Below are 23,977 nucleotides of genomic sequence, written 5' to 3'. Positions count from 1 at the left end.
TTAGCCAACAGGGCGGGAAACGGCAGGCGCGGGCCAGGTGATACTGGGAGAATGACGAGTTGGTAGCCTAATCCTAACCACAGGGCTGGTTACAGTGGAATAGCGGACAGAAAGCGGGGGAAGATGACGCGGGCGCGTTATTAACATGCGCCTGCAAGCACGGTTTAGGGGGGGCGAGGCGGCGATGGACAGGCACGCTCGCTCGACCATCCACTGAACGCCCTCTGGCGTTTGCGTGACTGGCGACGACATCCCACGCAGCGGCAAACGCCATTCACGCTGCCTGGTGCCTCTTTGCACAGTGCCAGTCTGCGACCTGTGATTGGCGCATTCATACACGTGACCCACTCGACCTCTGAGAATCACATCGAAGGCAGTTCTGTGCCACCATTTGCTCAGTTGGTCAGCAGCCCAGAGCACTCGACGCGACGTGTCCGGTGACAAATGCATGTACGATTTCGGGCGAGATGCGAAGCATGTACGAGTCGTAGGTCTTGAGTTTTTGAGAATACTGCCAGCCCAGCCTGCCATGACGATGGCCTCGCCATCGAGGATGAGTCTTTGGCCGGCGAGTCATCCACAATCGTGGCTGGACGAGGCGAAGAGGGAAGTCTAGAGCCAAAGAACGCGCAGCCGTCACGACTCTGCACAGAGACCCTCATGAGGCCAAGCCTCATTCTTCACATAGCTAACGCAGTCCTCGGGGAGGGCTGCAGTTTGGGGTGAAAACGCAGACGCATAGATGCATAACAGCTTGAAGCCACATATGTAGCTAAACGGGCGCGGCACTTCAATGCACGCCACGCCGGGACCGTCCACCAACACACCACTCTGACGACCTAAAAGAGTAGCGGCTATTGGCAAATGGCCAGAGCTCAGCTTTTCCGACTCCCATGTCACAAAACATCCGATCCTCAGCAGACGTGGCCCGCTCTCGCCCAGCCTGTACAGGGACGTCTCTGGTATTTCCCCGGACGGACAGACGCATGAGCGCCTGTTGAATTCGGAGAAACAAAGAGAGCACGAAACGAGAAAGGGAACGGCAATTGGTCGACGTACGGACGACGCCATCGTTCGGTTTCTCTGCCCATTTGGGACCTTGGCCGCCGTGGTCTCGCCATTCTTTCTTTCCCCTCAGACTGTCTGTGTCTCTTATAAAAGGAATTGCATCGCCATGGCGTCGACACGGCATGCGCTGCGTCTTGCTGCGCAGAGCAGTAACACCGCTGCTCGACTCGCTGGCACCAAACGGGGAAAAAGCTCGAACTTCTTCACGTTTTCCGCAAACAGCACAGCCCGGCGCGGCTTTACGTCCTCGCCGTCTTCCCTAGCATCCTCTGTCACACCTGCGACCTCGATCGCGGCCGCAGTAGCTGGCCTTGCCCTTGGCGGCGGCCTGCTTGCATACAACATGGTGGGCTCCTGTCTCCGCTTCCTTTCATGCCATCGATGGGATCACACAACCCAGCTAATGTGACCAGGCCGTCGAGGAACCCATCCGCTGCGACACGCCCACGCTGGCCGAGCGTGACGAGCAGACGCGGCGGGACAACAACGGCACCATCAACGAGCAGTCGCCCATGCGCCTGCGCATGGAGAAGTTCATCAAGGAGCAGCAGCAGGCCATCATCAAGGGCCTCGCCGAGATCGAGAACAGCGGCGGCGTGGCCACGGCGGGCGGCGCCGTCGAGGGCCAAAGCGACCGCCCGGCGCGCACGTTCCGCCAGGACGAGTGGCTGCGCAAGGAGGGCGGCGGCGGCATCACGTGTGTGATGCAGGACGGCGTCGTGTTTGAAAAGGCCGGCGTCGGCGTCAGCGTCGTCTACGGCAAGCTGCCCAAGGCCGGCATCCTGCGCATGCGCGCCAACCACCGCAACCTGGGCGGCGCCGGCAGCGACGCCGACCTCCCCGAGTCGCTCGAGTTCTTCGCGGCCGGCCTGAGTCTCGTCGTGCATCCGCGCAACCCCATGGCGCCCACCGTCCACCTCAACTACCGCTATTTCGAGACGGCTAACCCGGACGGCACGCCCTCGGGTGCCGACGGCACGGGCGTCTGGTGGTTTGGTGGCGGCGCCGACCTGACGCCGAGCTACCTCTTTGACGAGGACGCCATCCACTTCCACCGCACGCTCAAGGACGTCTGCGACCGCCACAGCAAAAGCTACTGGCCCCGCTTCAAGAAGTGGTGCGACGAGTACTTTTACAACAAGCACCGCTTCGAGAGCCGCGGCGTCGGCGGCATTTTCTTTGACGACCTCGACGAGGCCTCGGGCGGCGCGCCCGGCGAGGGCCCGGCCGACAAAGAGAGCCTCTTCTCGTTTGTCCAGGACGGCCTGCGCGCGTTCCTGCCGTCCTATGCGCCCATCATCGCGCGCCGCAAGGACATGCCCTTCACGGACGCCGAGAAGGAGTGGCAGCAGATCCGCCGCGGCCGCTACGTCGAGTTCAACCTGGTGCACGACCGCGGCACGGCCTTTGGCCTCAACACGCCCGGCCCGCGTGTCGAGAGCATCCTGATGAGCCTGCCGCTGACGGCGAGCTGGAAGTACATGTACGAGCCGGCGCCCAAGAGCCGGGAGCAGCGTCTGTTGGATGTGCTGCGGAACCCGCGCGAGTGGGTGTAAGGCAAATGGGATGGTTATGAAATAAAAAGCGTATTTATGTCAGGCTAGGCAAATGTTTCAATGAAATTATAAGACAGTGGATATGAGACTGAATTCGTGAGGGTGTTGTGGTTTGTAGAGTTGGTAGGTGTAGCGAATTCGGCGTTGGAGGCGATAGTGGAGCACAACGCCATGCGGCAGAGTTAACCCACCGCGTAAAATAGCAGCCAAATGTACGATCACAACTTACAGCCGTACTCCATGCCCACACCCAACAATAACGTACACGGACGAATGGCAACAGCAACGGCCAACAATACGATGATGCTGCTTTCACGACGACATGGCTGATCGTTCCGACATGGCATTGCCGGTGCCGCGGCAAGTCCTCGCCGAACTCATTCACTCAATCGCCTCGTCCACAATGCCAGGCAGCATGGACGGCCACCTCCCGCTGCTGGCCACGCTGCACGTCCTGTTTCCGTCACTGGTGCTGCCTGCCTTGGACCTGCTCGACCGCCGTCGCGTTGTGCGGTGGGGCGGTCGTCGCGAGCAGCCAAAAGGAGCCGCGCCAACGTCCACCGCAGCCTCCACCGCTGCCTCTGCGTCTTCTACACAACCCTCTCTCTACCAGATCCGCGGCGGCAGCGACCGGCCACACGTGGTCCACCTGCGGTCATGGCACTGCACGTGTGCCTTTTTTGCACTCCAGACCGCGGCATCGACGGCGTTGTCGTCCAAGACGCCAGGCGGCGCCGAGACGAACCAGGCGGCTCAGCATCATCTGAAAGACGCCCTCTCTCACCTCCCGCTGGCGTTTAGCACGCCGCCTTGCAAGCACCTCTTGGCGTGTCTGCTGGCCGAAGAGTGGACTGTCCTGCACGCTTACGTTGTCGCCGGTGAAGACGACACGACAGATACAAAAGACGACTGTGCTTGCTCGCCTGAAACGTTGGCAGGTATTGTGGCGGGCGTTTTATGAGAAAAGGTCGGACAGATACGACCCAAAATGTATACTAGTACTGGACAGATAATTGACGCATGTAAATTGTACAATGGCATTTGGTTTGGTGTAGACGAATCTGATGCGACGACCCTTGTGCACACCAGACACGGCTGTTTATGATATTCCGCATGTCCGATCCCGTGACGCCCGCATCCTGGCAAACGCCTTGCTTCCGCGCCTTCCGCATCTTCCGCATCTTCCGCCTTCTCTTCTCGTCTACTTCTTCTCCTTGTCGCCCTCTTTTGCGTCGCCGTTGACGCCGTTGGCCTTGTCGTCCTTCTTCTCGCCGTCCTTGCCGTCCTTGTTGCTGCCCGACGCCGCCGCGCCGTTGGGCCCGCTGCTCTCGCCGTTGGCCGCTGCCGCCGCCGCATCCTTCTTGGCCGCGTCCTTTTCCTCCTGCTGCTGCCGGTTCTGGATCTTGTTCTCGATCAGGTCGTGGAACGCCGTGATGGCACGGATCAGCGAGCTCAGGTAGATGGCCATCAGCTGGTCGTTGGTCTTGACGCTCATGGCGTAGGCCAGGTCGCCCTCGCCGCCGCCGAGCGTGGTCGTGGACGTGGATGTGGACGCCGCGGCGCCCGCACCAGTACGGGACGAGGGGGCCGCGGCCGTGGTGGACAGGTTGGGCAGCAGGTTGAAGACGTCCTGCAGGTTGCCGAGGATGGCGTGGTTAACGGGCAGCTGGCCGTCGAGCACCTTTTTCAGGTACGTCTGGATGTCGCCGAGGCGGTGGTGCAGGCCCTGGAGCGACTGCAGCTGGCTGGTGACGCGCGTCGACAGCGTGCCGACGGCGACGTCGCGGATGTCCCGCAGCAGGTGCTCGACGCCAATCTCCTCGGCCTCCTCGGCCTCGATGATGGAGGGGGTGTGCACAAACGTCTTGGCCGTGGTCGTGCCGTCCTATATGGGTCAGTCATGGTTCAGGGACGCATTCTGTTAGATTGGCGTGGTGTGTGGTTGTGTGGCTGCGTCCGCCTCACGGCGCGGGTACTCACGTCCTTGATCTCCTCCACGGCAAAGTAGGCGTCTGTGGGCACGCCCGACTCCTTGGGCTGCACGTCGATAATCACCAGCAGCGGATTCGGCGTGTATCGCTTGAACAGCTCGTTGATCTCCAGGTCCGACGCCCGCAGCTTGGGGCCCGAGTGGTACCAGCCTATTAACTTCTCGCGCGCGTTGATTTTCTTGAACATGTCGTTCATCGCCTCGATGTAGTTGTGGTCCAGGTACCACACCGACGGGTCCTTGTCGTCCTCCTCAAACGGCACCGCAAAGCTGTTGGACACCCGCACGTTCTTGCCGTCGTTCTGCCCTAATAACACGCCCACCACCCGCTTGTTTCGTGTCTTGGTGGCCGAACTGCGGTTGAAGTGGTCCACCGCAGACAGCAGCACCAGCGGCGCCACGGAGACATTGCGCGTCACCAGCGACAGCGTCTCGGCGGTCGTCGACGGCATCGTGGATGAAAGGGAGGGAGAGGTTCGTTGAGTGGTGGATGGAGGGGTTGAGCTTCAGGGTGGCTTCAAGGCAGCAGAGTCAGATCAATTGAGGTCAACAGACCAAAAACGAGCCACAGGGGGTATGGATGCAGCAGCCCGTGTGCTCTTGGTCGCCGTGGGTCGGGGTCGTGGGGGTTCGTCGTTGTTTGTAGATTGTCAGGAGTGTGGCGTCAAATCTGGCGATGCTGCAAAATCATGGTCGTGGAAGGCACGAGGCGTCGTACTGCTGAGGCTGCCTTTGGGACAGGGCGGTTGGGAGGTCAGTTCCTGATTCGGACTAGCGCACTTTGACCAACGGATCACACAATGACTAATCATCATAAACACGTGACTATCTGAACAAGCACATCCCATGGATCACGAGGGAACGACCACACGAAGTAATTACGTCGTAGTACGGTGTTGCAAGTTGAAGATGCCGACCGAATAGTACAATGCTCACATACAATGCTTACCGGCCAAGGCTGTGCGACCTGCCCAGGCCTGTATGGTGTAAATTCACAGGCGAATTTGGCGCACGAATCATACTCTTCCATCTGTGCCCGTTTTTGTAGCCGTTTTCTGTCGGTGTCCCTTCACCCGGGGGCCCTAGACCATATGGAACATCGACGGACAGAAACACATACGCATAAGAAGAATGCTCAGGCTTGAAGCTTCTGTAAGATGCCTCGGCCATGAGGGACAGCTGCAAAGTGGGAGAGCTCGGGTAACTGGAGCAGCAAGGTTTAGCCGGAAGTGGCGTGAGGTACCTGTCGTGACCATCCTTGTACCTGTGGCCGGGATCTGCGCGCACAGGTACCCGCAGGCCGGACGCGAGTACCCCCACCTGCCTTCTTAGTTGCTGCGGCGCCTGTAGCGGTTGGCGCCTTCCTGTCGTGCCCTGAGCCAATGCGCTAAAACACTTTTTTCTTCGCTCCTTCCCCCGAGATCGCATTGGCTGTTCCTAGGTGGACTGCTCCTGCCGGTTTGCTGCGAGTGTTGTGTCTCTTTCTCTGTGTGGTGTTTCTCAGCACTCTCCACTTATTCCGTGCTCTCTCCGTCTTTGTTCTTGCCTGCACTTTTGCTTCGTTTTCCGTCTCTCTCTCTCCTTTTCCTTTCTCGATTTCTTCCTCTGCGCTCTTCTTCACATTCACGCCCACGACCAATTCCTAGACTCCTCGCTGGTTTTTTTCTCTTGTCTCGCCTCCGACTTCCCCTCTCCTCCCCTCCCCTCCCTTCGCCACATTTCTCCAACAATGGGTGTCATTGAGGACCAGGTGCAGCACCTGCACGATATTGTCGCCCGTCTCGAGGGCCGCATCAAGGACCTCGAGAGCCGCCACCTGGGCGGCGCCGGTGCCACCAAGACGATTGACGAGGTCCGCATGATCCTCATTGGCCCTCCCGGAGCCGGTACGGCCTTTTCCCCGACCCTTTCCGTGTCTTTTGCGCGCCGCTTGACGAAGCTGGGCAAAGAGCTTACGATCGCTGCGAACGTTGCAAACCGCTGCGACAATGACTGACTGTGCATAGGCAAGGGCACGCAAGCTCCCAAGATCAAGGAGAAGTTCGGCTGCTGCCACCTGGTATGTTTTGGGCCGGCGCTGAGGGCAATTGCGCTCTCGTTGCTGTTTCTGTTGCTGTCCCTGTCGCGTCTTTTGCTAACCATCGTTTTGCTACCTACAGGCCACCGGCGACATGCTCCGCTCGCAGGTCGCAAAGAAGACGCCGCTCGGCCGGGAAGCCAAGAAGATCATGGACCAGGGCGGCCTGGTCAGAGACGACATTGTCATTGGCATGATCAAGGAGGAGCTCAACACGAACCCCGAGTGCAAGGGCGGCTTCATTCTGGACGGCTTCCCGCGCACCGTGCCCCAGGCCGAGGGCCTCGACGCCATGCTCCGGGAGCGCAACCAGACCCTGCAGCACGCCGTCGAGCTGCAGATCGACGACGCCCTGCTCGTGGCCCGCATCACCGGCCGCCTCGTGCACCCGGCGTCCGGCCGCTCGTACCACAAGCTCTTCAACCCGCCCAAGAAGGAGATGACCGACGACGTCACCGGCGAGCCGCTCATCCAGCGCTCTGATGACAACGCCGAGGCCCTCAAGAAGCGCCTGGCCACCTACCACGCGCAGACGGCCCCCGTCGTCGAGTACTACCGCAAGACGGGCATCTGGAAGGCCATTGACGCCTCGCAGAAGCCCGGCCAGGTCTGGGACACGCTCCTGCAAATCTTTGACGGCGATGCCAAGAAGGCCAGCAGCACCGGCAGCTCCATCCTTCGCAGGCTGAAGAACTAGTCGTCTCTAGAGGCATTCAATTTTGACGCGGTTTTTATTTTTTAATTTTTATTTATTTTGGGTCTCACCATCAAAAGCGACATCTACGAGCTCAAGCATACTGGATTCTCTACATTTCCTCTTTCTCTCCTGAATATGGATTTGAATCTTGGGGCGTGAGAGACAAGAGAATGGGACTTCCGATGGCTGTGCAAATAAGCCAACACCACTTACGAACAAAACGATTCATTTGGGCATGGACGGACGGTGAGCGAGGATGGGAACGGTGGAAACGTTTCAACGCATCCATGCGAACAAAACACAATCCTCGAGGCGGTTTGGGCAGGGTGCAGGGACAGGAAGGGAACCGTGGACAGGCTGTCTTTGCAAGATACGGAGCAACTGTTTCCATGTCTCTACGGCTCTGCTGTGTATTTTCTGTAAAAAAGCAAAGCTTCGTCATAAAGGAGCAGCGAACGGAGTGTAAAAACAATATAAACTGCTACTTAACTTAAGTTGCGGGCAGCAACCGTAACTAACACACCGCACGCGACCCGCGAGACGAACCATACACAGCCTTTTATGCGCCCGAGGTTCTGCACCTAAATCGGATGCTGCAGAGCTCGTCCAACCAGACCTGCATGATGATGCCCACTCCTAGCTGGAGAAAGCTCCCACCAATCAGCCCAGGCGGCATCCGCCATCCAACCTCTTTCGCCGACGTGAAATCGTTCCAAGGTAAGAGGCGCATGCTTGCTCGCTGACGTCGGAGAGTGGGTTTCTGATATCAAACGCATTCTCAATTTACGCCGTATTATTCGCACTTCCTTGGCACATATTTTTCTCAACATAATTTCCCTCCAAAAAAAATGACAGAGCCTGCCTCTGCCTCCACACCGGCCCCCGCGTCCCCTCCTGCATCGGGAGGCGCGGCCTCACACTCTCTTTCGACGCTGCCCCCGCTCTTGTCGCGCCTCTCGTTACCACGGGCCGCACCGGCGTCCCTGAGTGCCGTCAATGCCGTCAGTGTGCCAGGCAACAGCAGCGGCGCGCCGGCGACATCGGCCGTCGCTTCGCTGGCGACACGGGATGAGTCGATGTTGCGCGTCGTGAGGCGCGCAGATAGTGTCTCGACCACGACCGCTCCTTCGTCGTCGACAGCGACACCGTCTACCACGTCGACTGCAACAGTCTCTGCTGCGTCGCCTAATGCGGCGCCACCGTCGTCTGTGTCGTCCGTGTCGCCCGTCGCTGGAGGCCCTTTCGGCCCTCTCGTTGCAGGACCAGCAGCGCCCCTGCTTCCACCAGCAACGGGCGCCGCACTCGCAGAGCCCCTGGCCCACCAATTTCCCCCCACGAGTCGCCAAGGTACTGGCCCGGCAAGTGTTGCGACTGCACCGGCCGCCCTGACGTCGGCGCCGCGGTCGATGCAAGCCGCGCCGCCGCCGCCGCCTCCGCCGCCCCTTCAGCGTCTTCAGCCATCCCTCCCCTCTGCCAGCGCCCAGCGCCAAGTCGCCGAGGCTCGCCAGGCCCTCGACGCCAGCATTGCCAACCTGCTCGACTCCCAGCTCCAGAGCCGCGCCGTCCTCATGCACAATAACATGCGCGCCATCGAGGGCCAGCAGCGCGACCTCGGCAAAGCCGTGCTGGGGCTGCGCAAAGCCAACGACGGGCTGGCGCACCTCGTGCACGAGATGACGGGGCCACTCAAGGAGATGGGCGACATGCAGAACTGGACCGAGATGCAGTTCCAGGGGCTGTCGGCCATCGAGGAGACGCTGCGGCTGGTGCGCGAAAAGCGGGAGCGGCGCGAGCGGCGCGAGCGTGCGGCCGTAGAACGAGAAGCACAGCGTGCGGCGCGGCGAGCGGCTCGACAGGAGGCAGGGCCTGAGGCTGGTGATAACGGCGACGGCGACGTCTACAGCGACGGCGGCAGCAGCGACAGCGGAACGTATTGGAGCAGCAGCTACTATAGCGGCAGCAGTCGCAGTCGAAGCCGTAGTGTAAGTCACAGCAGGAGCCGGAGTAGAAGCCGGCAAGCAAGTCCAAGCCGGTCGAAGGCTCTTGACGAAATGCCTCTGGACAAGAAGGGCAAAGGAAAGGCCAAGATTGAGGATATTGTGGAGAATGTTCGTGCTCTCCCATCCTCCAGCAGACGGAAAGAGACTGTGCCCAGAGACGAGCAGCCAAAGACCAGTCCCCTTTTAACAGCAACAACGCAAGACAAGGGAAAAGGCAAGAATATGGAAGTGGACGAGGTTGACGACGTGGCCAATGCTACCACAAATACGGCATGCAGCTCACAAATCCATGAAGCGGTACCCGATGCAGAGCCAAAAGAGCCTCCAGCACCACCTGCTAAGTCAGACGATGGCAACGGCTCGCCGGCTGCTACTGAGAGAAACGAGACGGACTCAACTCAGCACACCCCAGAAAGTGGTGTTCTCAAGACAGATGAAGCCAGCGTACCGACTGCAGACGGAAGCAAGGAAAGCCATGTCGAGGCATCGAACGAAGTACGGTCAAGAGAGGAGCAAAGTCCGGCTGACGAGGCAGCGGCAGACGCCATCGCCGACGAAACGAAAGACAAGGGCCAGGAACTAGAGGAAGTTGCCGGCCGACCAACACAGAAAACAGATATTATGGAGGTGGGGGGAGACGCTGCAACCGAAGCCAATGAGGCGCCAACGGACGGTGTCTCTCTTACAGCACCAGACGCGCAAAGTGCCTCAACGGCCGACGCTGCACCAGAAAACACCCGCGTCAACGACAAGCGATTGGCTGTGGAGAACGCCCCGAGCTTGCCAGAGGAGTCGAACGCGGAGCAAGATGCACACGAGAAGCATGTTGAGCAAGAAGAGGACATACCGAGAGACCATGAGCAAAGCATCTCCGCGGTGACGGAGACAGCACAGTTGAAGGTGACCGAAGAGTCGATGGCATCTGAGACTTTGTCGGTAACAGACGACGCTACGATATGATGAGCAAGATGGATGAGTAGAAATGATCTTCGTGTATTAATAGTAACGCTTATGCACTTCGTTTTCGAATGTATAATGATAAAAGTCTGCTTTGCAGGTGTCTTCCATATTCTCTGCCTTTGGCTTTTTGGCTCCGAATGAACGGCCCCTATTGATGTTATGAATCAAGCACATCAGGTGCAAACCTCTCACAAAAAGCGCCCGTATGCCCCCGGGGAAACTCCATTTTTGGTACCGTAAATCCGACAGTAACGCCATTATCTCTCTGTCCGTTCTCTCAGGCACTGATTCTGGGCCTGGTCCAGTTGCAATGGCCTTTTGTCCGCTTCGCCAACAAAGGGCAACCCTCTGAAGGCCATCGTCGCCACGGCCACTTAGATCAGGCCCGGAAGCATGGTGTACTTCTTCTTCTTGTACTTGTCGGGGAACAGACGGCGCAGCGCCCGCTCCTTGTCCCGCGACCACATGCGCATGTAGAGCATGCCCACGCTGATGAAAATGACCACCACAATGTCCCGCGAAATCAGAATCACACCCAACCACGTCAGAATCTCAAACATGTAGTTGGGCGACGTCACCAGGCTGCTGCCAAACGCGTTGGGGATCTTCTTCTCCGTGCCGCCGGGCGACCGCAGATGCGCCAGGTGCCAGTGCACCGAGAAGTTGGAAATCTGGCCAAACACGTACAGGGCGATGCCGACATAGTCGAGGGGCGACGAACCAAAGCCGGAGCGCGGCGGGGAAGCCGCCGGGAACTGGGACGACACGCGGAACGGCGACAGGGGCGCGTAGAGCGACCAGGCGCAGGCAAAGCCGGCCAGGAGCCAGTAAAACGCCGAGTTGCGGACGATGTTGCGGGCGGGCATGGTGTTGGCGGCGAAGCGATGCAAAAACGCCGTCTCGAGCTCACGCTTGACGAAGTGCAGCTGGAACAGGATGTAAACGAGCCGCTGGATGTCGGTGATCGGGTCACTGCGGGACGCCGTCTGGCCGCGGCTCAAGGCCTGCGGCAGCGGGATGATTGGACGCAGGTAGAACAATAGGGCATGGAAGAGGAGCGGGCCTGCGTATTCGATAAGGTACACCGTCCGCCATCCAACCTGAGCACCTGTTATTTTGTATTTCTGTCAGTAACGGGGGACATACAACTACACAAAACAACATAGTTGCCACCGCAAGGAAGCTCCAGTTCGTACCAAGATCCTGCACCATAACGGCCTTGGAGGCCACGACATTTTCCTGGGCACCCAGCACGGCGCGGCGGTCCCGGATGATCTTGCGCGTCACTGGGTCGAAGATGCCAATGCGGTTGTAGTCCCTGACGCCCGAAGCCTTGGCCAGCTTCTGCTGCAGTTCCTCAATGGTGGTCGACGTCGTGATGTCGATCGATGCTGGTAGCTTCTTGATCGTGCCGGATTTGGCGCGGTTGGATACCGCGAGTGTGAGTTTGTCGGCCATACTGTCTGGACGCTGAATCGGCACACGCACGGTTCGAAGCTCGTGTTGTTGGAGTTGGGGGTGAGATAATGACGTGGTTGTGGAAAACACAGAAAATTAAATGAGAGAAACGGAAGACGAGAAATAGGGGACAAAGCCCCAACAAAGCGTTGCTCTCAGAAGCCGATAAAATTGGGAACCTCGGCGCCTTCCTATTATGTTGGATTCGATTACTGAGCTGTTCAAAGGGGCAGGCACCTGCCATTGAGAGACGTTAATTGGCTGTGCCTGACTTTTCATCTCCGTTCTGTTGAGCAGGAGCAAGCCAAACGGTTAATGGCCGATCGGTCCCAACGGCAAGGGCGATCGTCCCTTGTGCCGGTGCCTGTGAGAACTAAACAGCTACTACGTTGCGGCGTCAGCCACTGAAGTTGCCCGATACGGTGTAAGTCGATTTGTGGTCAGCGCATGATGTCGTGCGCTCTTTCTCTGGCACCTGCGACGCATGTTTTGGCAGGGCCATAGTTAATGTTCATGGCAGAAAGAGCGATCAATTCATTTGCACCATTTCACACCATTTTGTTTAAAGAACACAAGTGGTGCTTTCCCTGAAGATAAAATGGCACAAGTGCGGACAGAGAAGGAGCCACCAAGGCAACAGTTGCACCGGCTTTTAATAAGACGAGAATGGAGATGGCGGTTGCTCAACGGCCATGCAACTGCACTGACACCTTTGTTCACGCCCCAACAGTCGTCAAGACAACTCAAACGCATCGCCAGGTCAAGATGGCTTTGCCCGCGCTGCAGGCTTTGGGCCGCACTCTGTCCATGCGACCAGTTTGTCAGACCGGCGATGGTTTCGAATATGAGATCGACCACATAACTGGCCGATGACTTCCGGCGTCATGGATCACCAAAACAAAGGCGCCCACACGCCCAACCGGTTCCTATCGGTGCGCGGCCAGAGGACAACAAGCTCAGCCGCCAGCAGTGCCGAATCGAGCCCGCACTTTCTGTCTTGGCGACAAGCTACCACGCCCTCTCGGCCCAGCGTGGCTGGCCCTGCAAAGTCGCTGGCCACAGATCTGTCTGGTGGTGCCCGGCTTCCACAGTACTGGCCGTCGTTTGGTGATGCAGTGCGTCAGAAGGAAGCTGACGATGTCGTATTTGGCATCCGCAAACGCACGACGGCTGCTCGTGCCACAGTCATCGATGGCCGACCAATGACACTAGTCACGCGGCCGACATCGCTGGCACGGCGTCTCCTGTCTGAGCCGGGAGCCACGGGCGCCGTCTCGCCAAGCGCGGCTCCCACAACCGAAGCTGCGACCGGCCAGGCGCGGCCAGGGAAACCGACGCGGCTGTCACCCACTGCTCTGGACTGGGCTCCGCGGGCAAACGCCCTCTCGCCGCGGTTGTCGTCCCTTAGCTACGCTGATGTGGCTAGGATTGGAGATCGACGCCCACCGCCCCCGCCGTTTCCCATCTTGCGGAAGCCCAGAAGTCCTCGTGCGAGTTTGGCGAGCACTGGCACGATTGTCCGACCAGGTGCCAGCAGCAGCAACACAACCGGCAGCAGCAACGATAGTGAGATGGACGACGGCCATGATTCAGACAAAGAGAGTAAAACCACTACCCTGGAGATGGAGGCCACCAAGACTGCTGAAACTACCCAAGCTGATGAATTCACTGAGCTCGCTGTGCGTATCACGACTTCAGACGACTGTGAGACGCGCGATACGTCTCCGTCATGCCACGGCTTGGGCAATGCTCTGGGCGACGGCCTCGGCCTTCTAGGGAAGAGTGCAGACGAGAATCTTACCATCGGTACCTCAGACGATCTTTTAGTGAACCGGCATGATGCAAATGCCGTATTTATGAGCGCAGACGGAGGCCGCGGGAGTCGGCCCAAATGCCCCGTAAATATGTCTGCACACAAGGTCACGCCTACTCTCAGGCCTCATCTGCGCACGCAGCCGTTTCCAACGCAGCAAAAGTATCTTCAATACAGGGCCCCGACACACGTACTCGCGAACCACGCACCTGCGCGAGCACGGTGCACGCCTCCCAGAATCACACCCACACGGCACCGACCGTTGACTAACACGCCAACGAGAAGCGCAGCTGCCACTGCCAGGACGACGCCTAGCAGTCATGGGCAGCGCGCACCCAACTCGCCAGGTCCGGTCCTAGCCGCGATGAAGTTTGCGGAACTGCACCATAATGCTCAACGATACGGCTGGGGCGCTTCTCCCTTCTTGCCCAAAACGGACGTCGAGTATGAACAACTTATCCAAGAGCTTCGCGACCGCCAAAAGTGCCACCAAGAAGCGAAGAGATGGCAGGCTGTTGTGATGCAACAGGAGGCGGACACAGAACAGCAAGGTGCAATGACGGTGCAAGGGCGTGCATCTCAGCCCACCCAGCCCAAATCCGCTAAGCAGTTTCACGGTGGCAGAGACGTTCTCGAAGGACAGGCACGTCTCGGTGCGGCCTCGACCATGCAGCCTAGTTTCCAACCAACCGATGGATCAACCACAGTGCTCGGGGTGCACACAACATTCTCCGACAGGCTTGTGCCGTATGAACCAGACAAGGGTCTGTTCTATTCCGAGTGGCACTTTGCACCGTGGCCCACCACAGATGAGTTTTGTTGTGCTGGTCGAGTCAGTCCTCACAGGTTTCCATGGCCGCATGGCCCGGTACCGTCTGGCACCACGAGTTTGCGCGGCGGAAACCAAGGCAACGGCGGTCAGTACTACGAACCAGAAATATACATCCAAAACAGATGGGACTGGATTCCACCTCATGAGATTGTCGGTCTAGTCAATGAGCCGTCAGTCGAGATTGAGGTTGCCGACGTCAACGGCCAGTTGCAAAACCTAATCGCCAACATCGACAAGTTGCTGATATAAACATCCGAAGCGTGACAACGGAGCTCAAGGTCAAAACGGCGTAAGTGAAAATAATTAGAGGGCGGTCGTCCATGTTCCTACGACAAGCCGAGCCGAATCCAAAATCGACTTTGGACAATGCTGGTATGCATTGCGCTCGCGCAGTGGAGGTTATAAGGCTGAATATTGTTAGCACAGTCCACTGTACGGAATACAACTTTACATACGGAATACATTCATACTTGGCACAATTCATCGTAAAGGACCAAAATGGGATCCGCCGTTTTCAGAAATTACATAATCTATCACATGACCAAGTTGCATCGCTAGGTTTCTTGCCCCGCCCGTCTCAAAAAAAATCGAATGTGTTTTGTGCGCACTAGTTTTTGTGAGGGATCCGCAATTTTCGCTGTCCAGCACGGAAAAGTTTCTTGTCAGTTAATTTTCGGCCTTGCAACGTCGCTCCTCTCTTCTCTTTCCCACCCCAACCATCACGACAACACCGCCCATCGACAACCAGGCGTAAGGTACGTCGAATACAGAAAGCCGCAATTGATCTCGAGGACTCGATCGAACGAAAGACGATACCTTCCTGGTCTTTTGTGCTTCGCCCCCGTCTGTTTGCAATTGTCTCTGACAACATCCGCACAAGACGTTTTTGCTAACTTTTGCGTCTTGGTTTTCCTTCTCGACAGACATTCACCATGGGTATCTCCAGAGACTCTCGCCACAAGCGCTCCGCCTCCGGCGCGAAGCGTGCCTACTACCGTGCGTCGAACCCCCGTTGATACCGTTGAAGACTTCGATGGAAGAACAAATATACAAGTGTTGTTTGGACGAGGATGTGATACTTTCTTTCGAAAGCCCGTATCGGACTTGGGAAAAGAAGAGGGGAGAGGCGACGACGAGGAGAGGCACATTTCTTCTGAGACGTGTTTCTTCTCGGCCGTCGTCCCTCCCCGCTACCCTTCATTTCACCGTGGACATACGTTCTGACCTTTGCCAATAGGGAAGAAGCGCGCTTTCGAGGCCGGCCGTCAGCCCGCCAACACCCGTATCGGTGCCAAGCGCATTCACACCGTCCGCACCCGTGGCGGCAACCACAAGTACCGCGCCCTGCGCCTCGACTCCGGCAACTTCGCCTGGGCCTCTGAGGGCTGCACCCGCAAGACCCGTGTCATCGGTGTCGCCTACCACCCGTCCAACAACGAGCTGGTCCGCACCAACACCCTGACCAAGTCGGCCGTCATCCAGATCGATGCCGCTCCCTTCCGTCAGTGGTACGAGGCCCACTATGGCCAGCCTCTGGGCCGCCGGCGGCAGCAGAAGCAGGGCACCGTTGAGGAGCCCGCCAAGAAGTCCAGCTCCGTCGAGAAGAAGCAGGCTGCCCGCTTCGCCGCGTCCGGCAAGGTCGACAACGCCCTCGAGCGCCAGTTCGAGGCCGGTCGCCTGTACGCTGTCGTCTCCAGCCGTCCCGGCCAGTCTGGCCGCTGCGACGGCTACATCCTCGAGGGTGAGGAGCTTGCCTTCTACCAGCGCAAGCTGCACCGGTAAATTCGGCCCGCTCGGCCCGATTTGCTTTTTGCGTTTGAGTTGATATATGGAACGATGGCGTGCGGCGGTGCAAAAGAACCTACGACAACGGCCCAACAAAAAGGAGACAAACCCAGGCGTTTGGGGGAACGGGGATGGGATTCCTTTGGTTATCTGCACACACAGTTGAACTATGACCAGAGCGAACATGTCCGGACACACGAAAACTCATTGAGCAATGCAAGCGGAACAAGAGTGACGGAGGACGACCGACGGCGTCTCGAGAGGAGGTCATCCCAACCGGATGGAATATTTCCGGCCGGCGCCTTTTGTTGCGGACGCTGCGGCGCCTCGTCTTCTTGTGCCCATTGCCCTCTTTACTTTATACCGTATCGTCTCATTGGAGCAATGCAATAACCAAAAAAAATTGCACAAACTACAAACGTCGTTCTTGGACTGATTTGATTGTGATGTCCTCGTTCTTTTGTTTTGCGCCGCTCTCTCTGTAGACGTAGCTGTCCAGCGCTTCAGTGACGTTAAAACTATTTCCAAATAACAGGTTTCTTTCAACTACCCCTACCCTTTGTCTTCCATTCTGTATTTGTTGGCTGCCTGACGGCTGACAGAAATGAAAAAAAGTCGCCCCCCTGTTAAAAGGAGGTTGATCCTTTGCTTGCATAGGATAGACTTTGGTGGAACCACGCTTGCGCACACCGCATGGCCCCTGATTGCATAGGCTACAAAGGCGCAATGAAAAGGACCACAGGCAAACTCCCATTGGCATCCCTTTTGGTGGATGCCGTATGTTGCGGAGGCAATATGATGCAATTTATGCTGCCCACCTTGAGGCCCATGAATAAAAGGCAAGATTGGACGGAAACCTGTTTGGATTGGCACTCAGGTGTCCCTCCGTGCTTCTGGGATCTGAGATCTAAAATCTTCATGTCCAAATGTGTGATGTCGTGCATGGTCTTGATTTACGATGGGATCGATATATCGTGTGTGAAAAGTAAATCCGTTGTTCCTCTGCAGACAGACACAGCACCGAATGAATCACGTGTAGTATTTCTCTTTGTATTCCTCATTCGTACATTGGTCGCAGCTTCCACTTGGAAAGCCTTCTTAAAGTAGAAGGCGTTCCTTCCTTTGTCCTTTGCATGCCAACGCTGGACGGCGGTGCGCCGTTTTCTCTGCTGTAACGTCCTCTCCTGACGGTGGTTTGTTGGCCTTTTCTTTGACCCCTTTAGTTAGGAAGCGGCGACCTGGTAGTGCTGTTTCGTTGTTTCTGGTCCCGCAAAAATGCGACGCTTGCTCCTGAAATGGGTGGGTCGCACTTGCCTGTCCTGCTGTGCAAAAGACACATGCGTAGTCCCTTTGACAGCAAGGGGAAGGAGCACCTGGATCTCATTTTGGTGTGGGAGCAACGGCCCAAGAAAGGAAAGAAGGGCTGTGTCGCGTTTCCCCATTTTGAGAAACAGGAACGAACGACTATTATTATTTGATGATTTTCTGAGGTTGCCAAAAAGCTTCAGCTTTCCTTCCCCCTCCTCCGTTGCTCACGCCGCTCTTTTCTACCCACACAACATCTTTGCCTCTCCCGACCGCGTGCGAGAGCGGTATTGGTGAAATAAGTCACCCATCCAGTCTGTCTCGCTGCAGCCGACATTCGTTTTCCCTTCGCAGCCCTCTCCCGTCTGTCGTCAGTTCGACCGCCTTTTGACCATTTCCGCCGTTTCTCGCCCTTTCGCTACTCTCCCTCAATTGTCAACATACTACTACTGCAACGTTCTGCCATAGATCGTCGAATTTGAATCCCGTCTCGCCCGTCCGTCCCCCTCCCCCGATCGACACCACGCATCCTCTATCCTCCGCCACGGCAGCCATGTCGGACCGCAAAGACGAGCTGGTGTCGCCCGTTGAGGTGACTTCGGTTGATACGTCGCCTGACAGCTCCGACCACGAGACGGTAAGGTCACACTGCTTCGTTCCTTTCCTTCTGAACTGTTTTCGGGCATATCGTGGAGTGGTGGCTGTTGTTGCAGGGGCATTACGTGTCTGCCTGCGTTCTCTCCTTGTCATTTTTTTTGTGTTTCCGCCACCCCCAGCGTCAATCCGACGTGGCCGGCAGCATGATCTGCATTAAATCGTGCACATATAGCCCGGCAGGCCTGTCTACGCGTTTGCATGAACAAGAGCTCAAGAATTCTGTGTTCCATACGTGGCGTTGCTGGCACAACTTGTGGGACAGCCGAAGCCACCATCTCGCTTTTCGTCTTCTCTGTATAGGGCAGCGTCGTCGTTTATCCAACGTCCTGCCCAGCCTCTGTTTGTATTGATCGCTGACGTCGTACACGGCCTTGCCCACAGGACACCTTTGAAGACGCCCAGGATACGTCTTCTGTCCGTTCCCTAACCAACCGCAAAACGTCTCTTTCCACTTCACGACTCGCAAAATCGTCCACGTCCCCAGGCGCGGATCCTGGCAAGTCAGAGCTCGAGAAGGCCTTCCAAAAGATCCGTGGCCGCCAGAACCCACCTCCCGGCGAAGACGACAACAACGCAGCAGACGACAAAGAACGTGGTGTTTCAAAGGCTAGTGAAAACGCGGCCGTCGAGGCTGAAGAAGACACTGCTCCTTCGCCACCTTCAGCCGTCGCACCTGCTGCTGACAGCGTAACAAACGGCCTGGCCAACGGGAATCGACGAAAGTCATCGCCCCTCCCCGATCTTGACGCCGACAACTCTGCAGAGCTTGATAATGTCAATCTTGACGACGACCACACTGCCACCAAATCCCCTCCTGCTGTGCCAGAAAAGGACCTCTCCTCAAAGACGCTGTCTCTTAGCAGCTTCACAAGCGTCATTCCCTCCATCCCGTGGTCTCCATCCAATTCCAGCGAGACAGCCTCCAAACCGCCTCCAATCTCTCCCTCCATCCCCCCGGTCGGCGCCCCGCCCCCAGCCGCGACCCGGAAACTGACCAGTCCCTTTTCGTGGCTGTCGCGAAACACCAGCAAGGACGCACCCGTTATCTCACCGCCTCTCTCCCAAGTGTCGCCGCCCTCTGTGTCCCCGCGGAGGAATACGGCTAGCTCTGTGGCCACCCTTACGAGCAATCCCGAAATGATGCTCAGCAAGCTGGAGGAGGAGTCCGATCCCCGCCGGGGGTCAGGGCGCAGCAGTTTAAAAGATCGGTTCAAGATGATCCGGCAAAGAGAAGAAGCGGGCGCCGGTGGTGCTGGAACATCTTCCGAAGAGGAACGGACCGCAAACACGGCTTCTGCAGAAAGTGCCGGCTCGCCAAAACTGGGCGCTGTCGGCCTCGGCATTCCCGTGTCGTCATCCGGCGACGAGCACGTTCCCGCATCGCCCATGCCAGCCAGCCCCAATCCGAGCCTAGCTCCAGGGACGGTGTCTGGCGCCACAGCCGGCCCGTCCAGCAACGGCGACGTTGCTGTGGACTGGGATCTGTGGCAAGCCGTCATCTACGAAGGCCCTGCCGCGGTCGCACGCTCAAGTGCAGAAGAGCTCAACAAGGCCATTGCCACCGGTATCCCAAACGCGATCCGTGGTGTCGTTTGGCAGGTTCTTGCCCAGAGCAAGAACGGCGAGCTGGAGGCTGTCTACCAGGACATGCTTGCACGCGGCACTGAGCGTGAGAAGGAGCGCCAGAACAGCACACCTGCACCAGCAAAGGACACCACGTCGTCTGCTGCATCGTCGATTCACTCCGGTGACTCCGTGTCGGCCACGAGCGCCAGCAACGGCGCCGCCAGTGGTAGCGCTACTACGGCATCTATTGTGGCGGAAAAGGAGAGTGCCAGCGTCGTGGCTCAACGTAAGAAGAAGGAAAAGGACGACGCGGCGGCTCTGCAGAAGCTCGAAAAGGCGATTCGCCGGGACCTTGGTGCACGCACGAGCTACTCCAAATTTGCCACGGCCCAGGGGCTCCAGGAAGGCCTCTTTGGCGTTTGCAAGGCCTATGCTCTGTTTGACGAGGCAGTGGGCTACGCCCAAGGCATGAACTTCCTCATCATGCCCATCCTCTTCAACATGCCCGAGGAGGAGGCGTTTTGTCTGCTGGTCCGCCTCATGAACCAGTACCACCTGCGCGACCTGTTTATCCAGGACATGCCAGGCCTCCACATGCACCTCTACCTCTTTGACCGTCTCTTGGAGGACCTGGAGCCGGCGCTGTACTGCCACCTGCACCGGCGAAGCATCTCTCCGCACCTGTACGCCACCCAGTGGTTCCTGACGCTCTTTGCCTATCGCTTCCCTCTGCAGCTTGTTCTCCGCATCTACGACCTGATTTTGTCCGAGGGCCTCTCTGCCATCCTCAAGTTTGGCATCGTCCTAATGCAGAAGAATGCGACAACCCTCCTGGGCATGTCGGACATGTCGCAGTTGACGACGTTCCTCAAGGACCGTCTCTTTGACGTGTACATTGATGCGAGCCCCAGCGCTGGCAGCATTCTCGAGAACGGCTTCTTCGGCAGCTCCTCGTCCAGCCTTGACAAGGAGGTGTACCGGGCGGACCAGTTTGTGCGCGATGCGTGCGAGGTCAAACTCACCCCGGAGCTGATCAAGACGTACACGGCCGAGTGGGAGGAGAAGACGCGCGCCGAGAAGGAGCGCGAGGCCGAGCTCGAGAACCTGCGCACGTCCAATGCCAGTCTGACTGTCAAGGTGCGCCGGCTGGAGGAACGCATCCAGACGGTCGATCACGAGCAGGCGGCGCTGGCGACGGAGCTCGTGCATACCAAAGTGGAGAACGAAGAGCTGCGGGACGAAAACGAGAGCCTCAAGGGCCAGGTGCGCGAGCTCAAGGTGGTGATTGAGCAGCAGCCCGACGAGCTCGAGCAGGCATGGAAGGCCGAGCGCGACGATCTCATGAACCGCAACTCCAAGGTGCACGAAGAGAACCAGCGCGTCGAGAAGGAGATGGCCGAGCTGGAGGAGCAGCTGGTGCAGACGAAGATGCAGTACGCCGAGGTCAACGCGCAACATGAGACGTTGTTGCGAAAGTGGTCAGATCTGAAGCGGCAGTTTGCGTAAGGTCGTGCTTCGTTCTCTGTTTGACACTGCTGTTCGACACTGCTGCTCGACACTGCTGTTCGACAGTATCATTCAACACCCTGTCACGCCTCCCACCGTCTACGTTGTCCAGTCCGTCTTCTTCTTCCATTCTGCATTATCATGGACCCGGCGTTTACACGGCTTTTGCGGGTACTGGAACGCATCGCCTCGCCACCGCCGTAGCAGCAAACAAAATACAAACAGCACTGCCCGTGTTTGACACATTGGCCTCCCTTTCTTCTTCTTTTTCTCTGTGTCTATTCTACACTTCAATGTCACGTTGGTGGGCCTTTGTTTGCATGTTCTGGCAACGCATTCACTTCATGACAAGAAACCATTGTACTTGCTTGCCTTGCATTTTTTGGTGTCGACAGTTTCTTGGGCGTATTAACCGTCATTTTCGGGGCCTTTTGTTTTTTCGGTCTTTTTCTGCATTTTCTCTTCTCTCTTCGTTTTCCTCGCGGTGTTTTTCTTATCGTCGTTTGTGACGGAGACACGACTGTTATGTTTTTCTTTTTGTACTTGTATCACAGAGGAAGAAGAAATAACGGGAATTGAAGACAACGTTGGCATGAACCCCATTTCTGAAAGGTGTACCAAATCACAAATTCAGCTCAGACCGAAACGAATACATGATATTGGCACTACAGAGTTGGTCTTTTTGGTCTATTTTTGTTTCGAAGATGAAAGGGGCAACTCCTCACTTTCCCCACATCCGTTATCTTGGCTGCTGAGCACAGGGTCTCGATAACACCTCACACACACGATCGGGTGGCTCCGACGGCCAGCGAGAAACCATCTGGCAAAATGTAGTTTCTTGCTACACGAATGCAAGATGAAGATCCATAACGTCCTATTTCCACAGCCAGACGGCAGTCCCGAGCCGTTGTCGTCGAGACTATGGGACATCGACCTTGTTGACGGTGTTGTCGAATCGATTGAGCCGGCAAGTCGCCCGGCGGATGCGACCAATACAGATGTCACCAAAGACACCGTCGCCAGCCACCTTCTGTTGCCAACACTCTGCCACCCGCATCTGCATCTCGACAAGGCCTATTTATTGACCTCGGGCTGCTGTGGCGCCGATGACAACGACTCCGACGGTGTCGACCACCCCGGCTACGCCGATTACTCCGACCTCCTCCCGCAGACGGGCTCGTTTGCCGAAGCACTCGAGACTACACGCGTGGCCAAGACACGCTTTACAGCCGCCGACCTGCGCCGTCGCGGGCTGCAGCTGCTGGCCACAAGCTTTGCACAGGGCGTGACCGATGCGCGTGTCTTTGTCGAGGTGGATGCGCAAGCGGCCGGCCGCGGTACGGTAGCCGTGGCCGTGGCGCGAGATCTGCAGCAGCTGTTCCGGGGCCAACTCGCGGTGCAGGTGTGCGCGTTTGCACAAGAGGTGCTCTTCACGGGCGCGGCGGGCGCGGCGAACCGGGCGGCCATCGAGGATGTCCTCGCAGCCGACCACAGGGACGGTGCAGCGTCTTTAGCGTCTTTAGCGTCTTCGGCGTCGACAGCGTCGACACCGTCACAACCGATGCAGACGATTGCCGTCCTGGGTGCCACGCCCTATGTCGAGGCAACGCGCGCCCTGTCGCTGCAAAACATCGACTGGGCCGTCACCACAGCGCTGCAGTACGGCCTGCATCTGGACCTGCACTTGGACTACAACCTGAAGGCGTACACAGGCGACGGCAGCCGCGAGGACGCCGCCAACGAGCCCCTTATTTTTGCCTTGCTCGAGGCCCTCATTCGACACAAGTGGACAGAGAGGGCGCGACACACAAGAACCGCGGGACGTGGCGGCAAGACGCAAACGACGACGCGAACGGTCGTTGTCGGCCACATGACACAGCTCACCTGTCTGTCGCCGGCGCAGCTCACACGACTGGCCACCATCATCCGGGACTACCAACTGCCTGTCCATTTTGTCGGCCTGCCCACGAGCGACCTCTACATGATGGGCCGGCCGCCGCCCGGGCCGGCCGCAGCAGCGTCGACTGCGCGGCACACCCTCCCCCGCGGCACGCTTCCCATCCCGGCCCTGATCCGCGACTACGGCTTGCAGGCCTGCCTCGGCGTCAACAACGTGGGCAACGCCTTCACGCCGCACGGCACAGGCGACCCGCTGCAGCTGGCCTGCTGGGGCGTCGGGCTCTACCACGCCGGCACCGGTCCGGACGCGCACCTGCTCTACGGCGCGGTCAGCTGGCGCGCACGCGCGGCCATCGGCATGGAGGCGGGCGACACACTGGTGGATTGGGAGACGTGCAGCCGACATCCGAACGACTGGCTGGGCAAGCGCATCGGCCCGGCCCTGGCCATTGCCAATCCGCGGTATATACCGTTTTCGCCACAGGCAACGGGGCTGTCGGCGACCGCAGCAGCGGTGCTCCATCGCATCCTGTCGCGGCCGCGGCTCGGCTTCCGGGATGTCGTCTGGGACCCTCCCGACGTTTCGCTCCGAAAAGTGGTGTGACCTTGTATATTTCCCGAATGCCCGCATGGGGCTGTGCAAGCGTGTTAATGCAACGAATGCGCATCCATACATTCTGTGGTGGTTGGAGATCGACAGGTCGTTTTCAGCCGCATAAGGCAGCGGGCCACAGAGCGTCTGTTCGCAATTGATTCGCACAGTTTCTTTAGCATGTTCATGCCACGAGTTGTCGTTCAAACATCCTGT

At 57.9% G+C, this 23,977-nt stretch overlaps 10 protein-coding genes across 10 annotated transcripts; 8 read left to right on the top strand and 2 right to left on the bottom strand.

Annotated features, from left to right (window-relative positions):
• Window positions 1-1,174: 1,174 nt before the first annotated feature.
• On the top strand, window positions 1,175-2,624 carry SPSK_00274 (coproporphyrinogen III oxidase; the record flags this gene model as incomplete). The annotated part of the gene is made up of 2 exons (XM_016727248.1): window positions 1,175-1,414; window positions 1,482-2,624. 2 exons carry the CDS (start codon window positions 1,175-1,177, stop codon window positions 2,622-2,624), a joined length of 1,383 nt encoding a protein of 460 aa, XP_016586690.1.
• Window positions 2,625-2,946: 322 nt separating this feature from the next.
• On the top strand, window positions 2,947-3,585 carry SPSK_00334 (uncharacterized protein; the record flags this gene model as incomplete). Its single annotated transcript, XM_016727308.1, has 1 exon — window positions 2,947-3,585. The coding sequence occupies one exon, from the start codon at window positions 2,947-2,949 to the stop codon at window positions 3,583-3,585; it is 639 nt and encodes a 212-aa protein (XP_016586689.1).
• Window positions 3,586-3,825: 240 nt separating this feature from the next.
• Window positions 3,826-5,066, bottom strand: SPSK_00290 (26S proteasome regulatory subunit N8; the record flags this gene model as incomplete). Its single annotated transcript, XM_016727264.1, has 2 exons — window positions 3,826-4,509; window positions 4,605-5,066. 2 exons carry the CDS (start codon window positions 5,064-5,066, stop codon window positions 3,826-3,828), a joined length of 1,146 nt encoding a protein of 381 aa, XP_016586688.1.
• A 1,277-nt stretch (window positions 5,067-6,343) lies between these two features.
• SPSK_00302 (adenylate kinase) lies at window positions 6,344-7,388 on the top strand (the record flags this gene model as incomplete). Its single annotated transcript, XM_016727276.1, has 3 exons — window positions 6,344-6,500; window positions 6,621-6,673; window positions 6,774-7,388. 3 exons carry the CDS (start codon window positions 6,344-6,346, stop codon window positions 7,386-7,388), a joined length of 825 nt encoding a protein of 274 aa, XP_016586687.1.
• Window positions 7,389-8,236: 848 nt separating this feature from the next.
• SPSK_00240 (uncharacterized protein) lies at window positions 8,237-10,348 on the top strand (the record flags this gene model as incomplete). Its single annotated transcript, XM_016727217.1, has 1 exon — window positions 8,237-10,348. One exon carries the CDS (start codon window positions 8,237-8,239, stop codon window positions 10,346-10,348), a length of 2,112 nt encoding a protein of 703 aa, XP_016586686.1.
• Window positions 10,349-10,722: 374 nt separating this feature from the next.
• SPSK_00299 (enoyl reductase) lies at window positions 10,723-11,806 on the bottom strand (the record flags this gene model as incomplete). Its single annotated transcript, XM_016727273.1, has 2 exons — window positions 10,723-11,456; window positions 11,545-11,806. The coding sequence occupies 2 exons, from the start codon at window positions 11,804-11,806 to the stop codon at window positions 10,723-10,725; spliced, it is 996 nt and encodes a 331-aa protein (XP_016586685.1).
• An 884-nt stretch (window positions 11,807-12,690) lies between these two features.
• On the top strand, window positions 12,691-14,700 carry SPSK_00244 (uncharacterized protein; the record flags this gene model as incomplete). Its single annotated transcript, XM_016727221.1, has 1 exon — window positions 12,691-14,700. The coding sequence occupies one exon, from the start codon at window positions 12,691-12,693 to the stop codon at window positions 14,698-14,700; it is 2,010 nt and encodes a 669-aa protein (XP_016586684.1).
• Window positions 14,701-15,383: 683 nt separating this feature from the next.
• On the top strand, window positions 15,384-16,233 carry SPSK_00315 (small subunit ribosomal protein S8e; the record flags this gene model as incomplete). Its single annotated transcript, XM_016727289.1, has 2 exons — window positions 15,384-15,447; window positions 15,689-16,233. 2 exons carry the CDS (start codon window positions 15,384-15,386, stop codon window positions 16,231-16,233), a joined length of 609 nt encoding a protein of 202 aa, XP_016586683.1.
• A 1,861-nt stretch (window positions 16,234-18,094) lies between these two features.
• SPSK_00220 (GTPase activating protein (Gyp5)) lies at window positions 18,095-21,270 on the top strand (the record flags this gene model as incomplete). The annotated part of the gene is made up of 2 exons (XM_016727198.1): window positions 18,095-18,178; window positions 18,580-21,270. The coding sequence occupies 2 exons, from the start codon at window positions 18,095-18,097 to the stop codon at window positions 21,268-21,270; spliced, it is 2,775 nt and encodes a 924-aa protein (XP_016586682.1).
• Window positions 21,271-22,126: 856 nt separating this feature from the next.
• Window positions 22,127-23,773, top strand: SPSK_00261 (zinc metallopeptidase; the record flags this gene model as incomplete). Its single annotated transcript, XM_016727237.1, has 1 exon — window positions 22,127-23,773. One exon carries the CDS (start codon window positions 22,127-22,129, stop codon window positions 23,771-23,773), a length of 1,647 nt encoding a protein of 548 aa, XP_016586681.1.
• Between the last annotated feature and the right edge of the window lie 204 nt (window positions 23,774-23,977).

This window comes from Sporothrix schenckii, assembly GCF_000961545.1.
Source record: "Sporothrix schenckii 1099-18 chromosome Unknown Cont45, whole genome shotgun sequence".
Classification (NCBI taxonomy): Eukaryota; Fungi; Ascomycota; class Sordariomycetes; order Ophiostomatales; family Ophiostomataceae; genus Sporothrix; species Sporothrix schenckii.
Note: the sequence above shows the minus strand (reverse complement) of the source record. Positions and strands in the feature narration are given on the sequence as shown.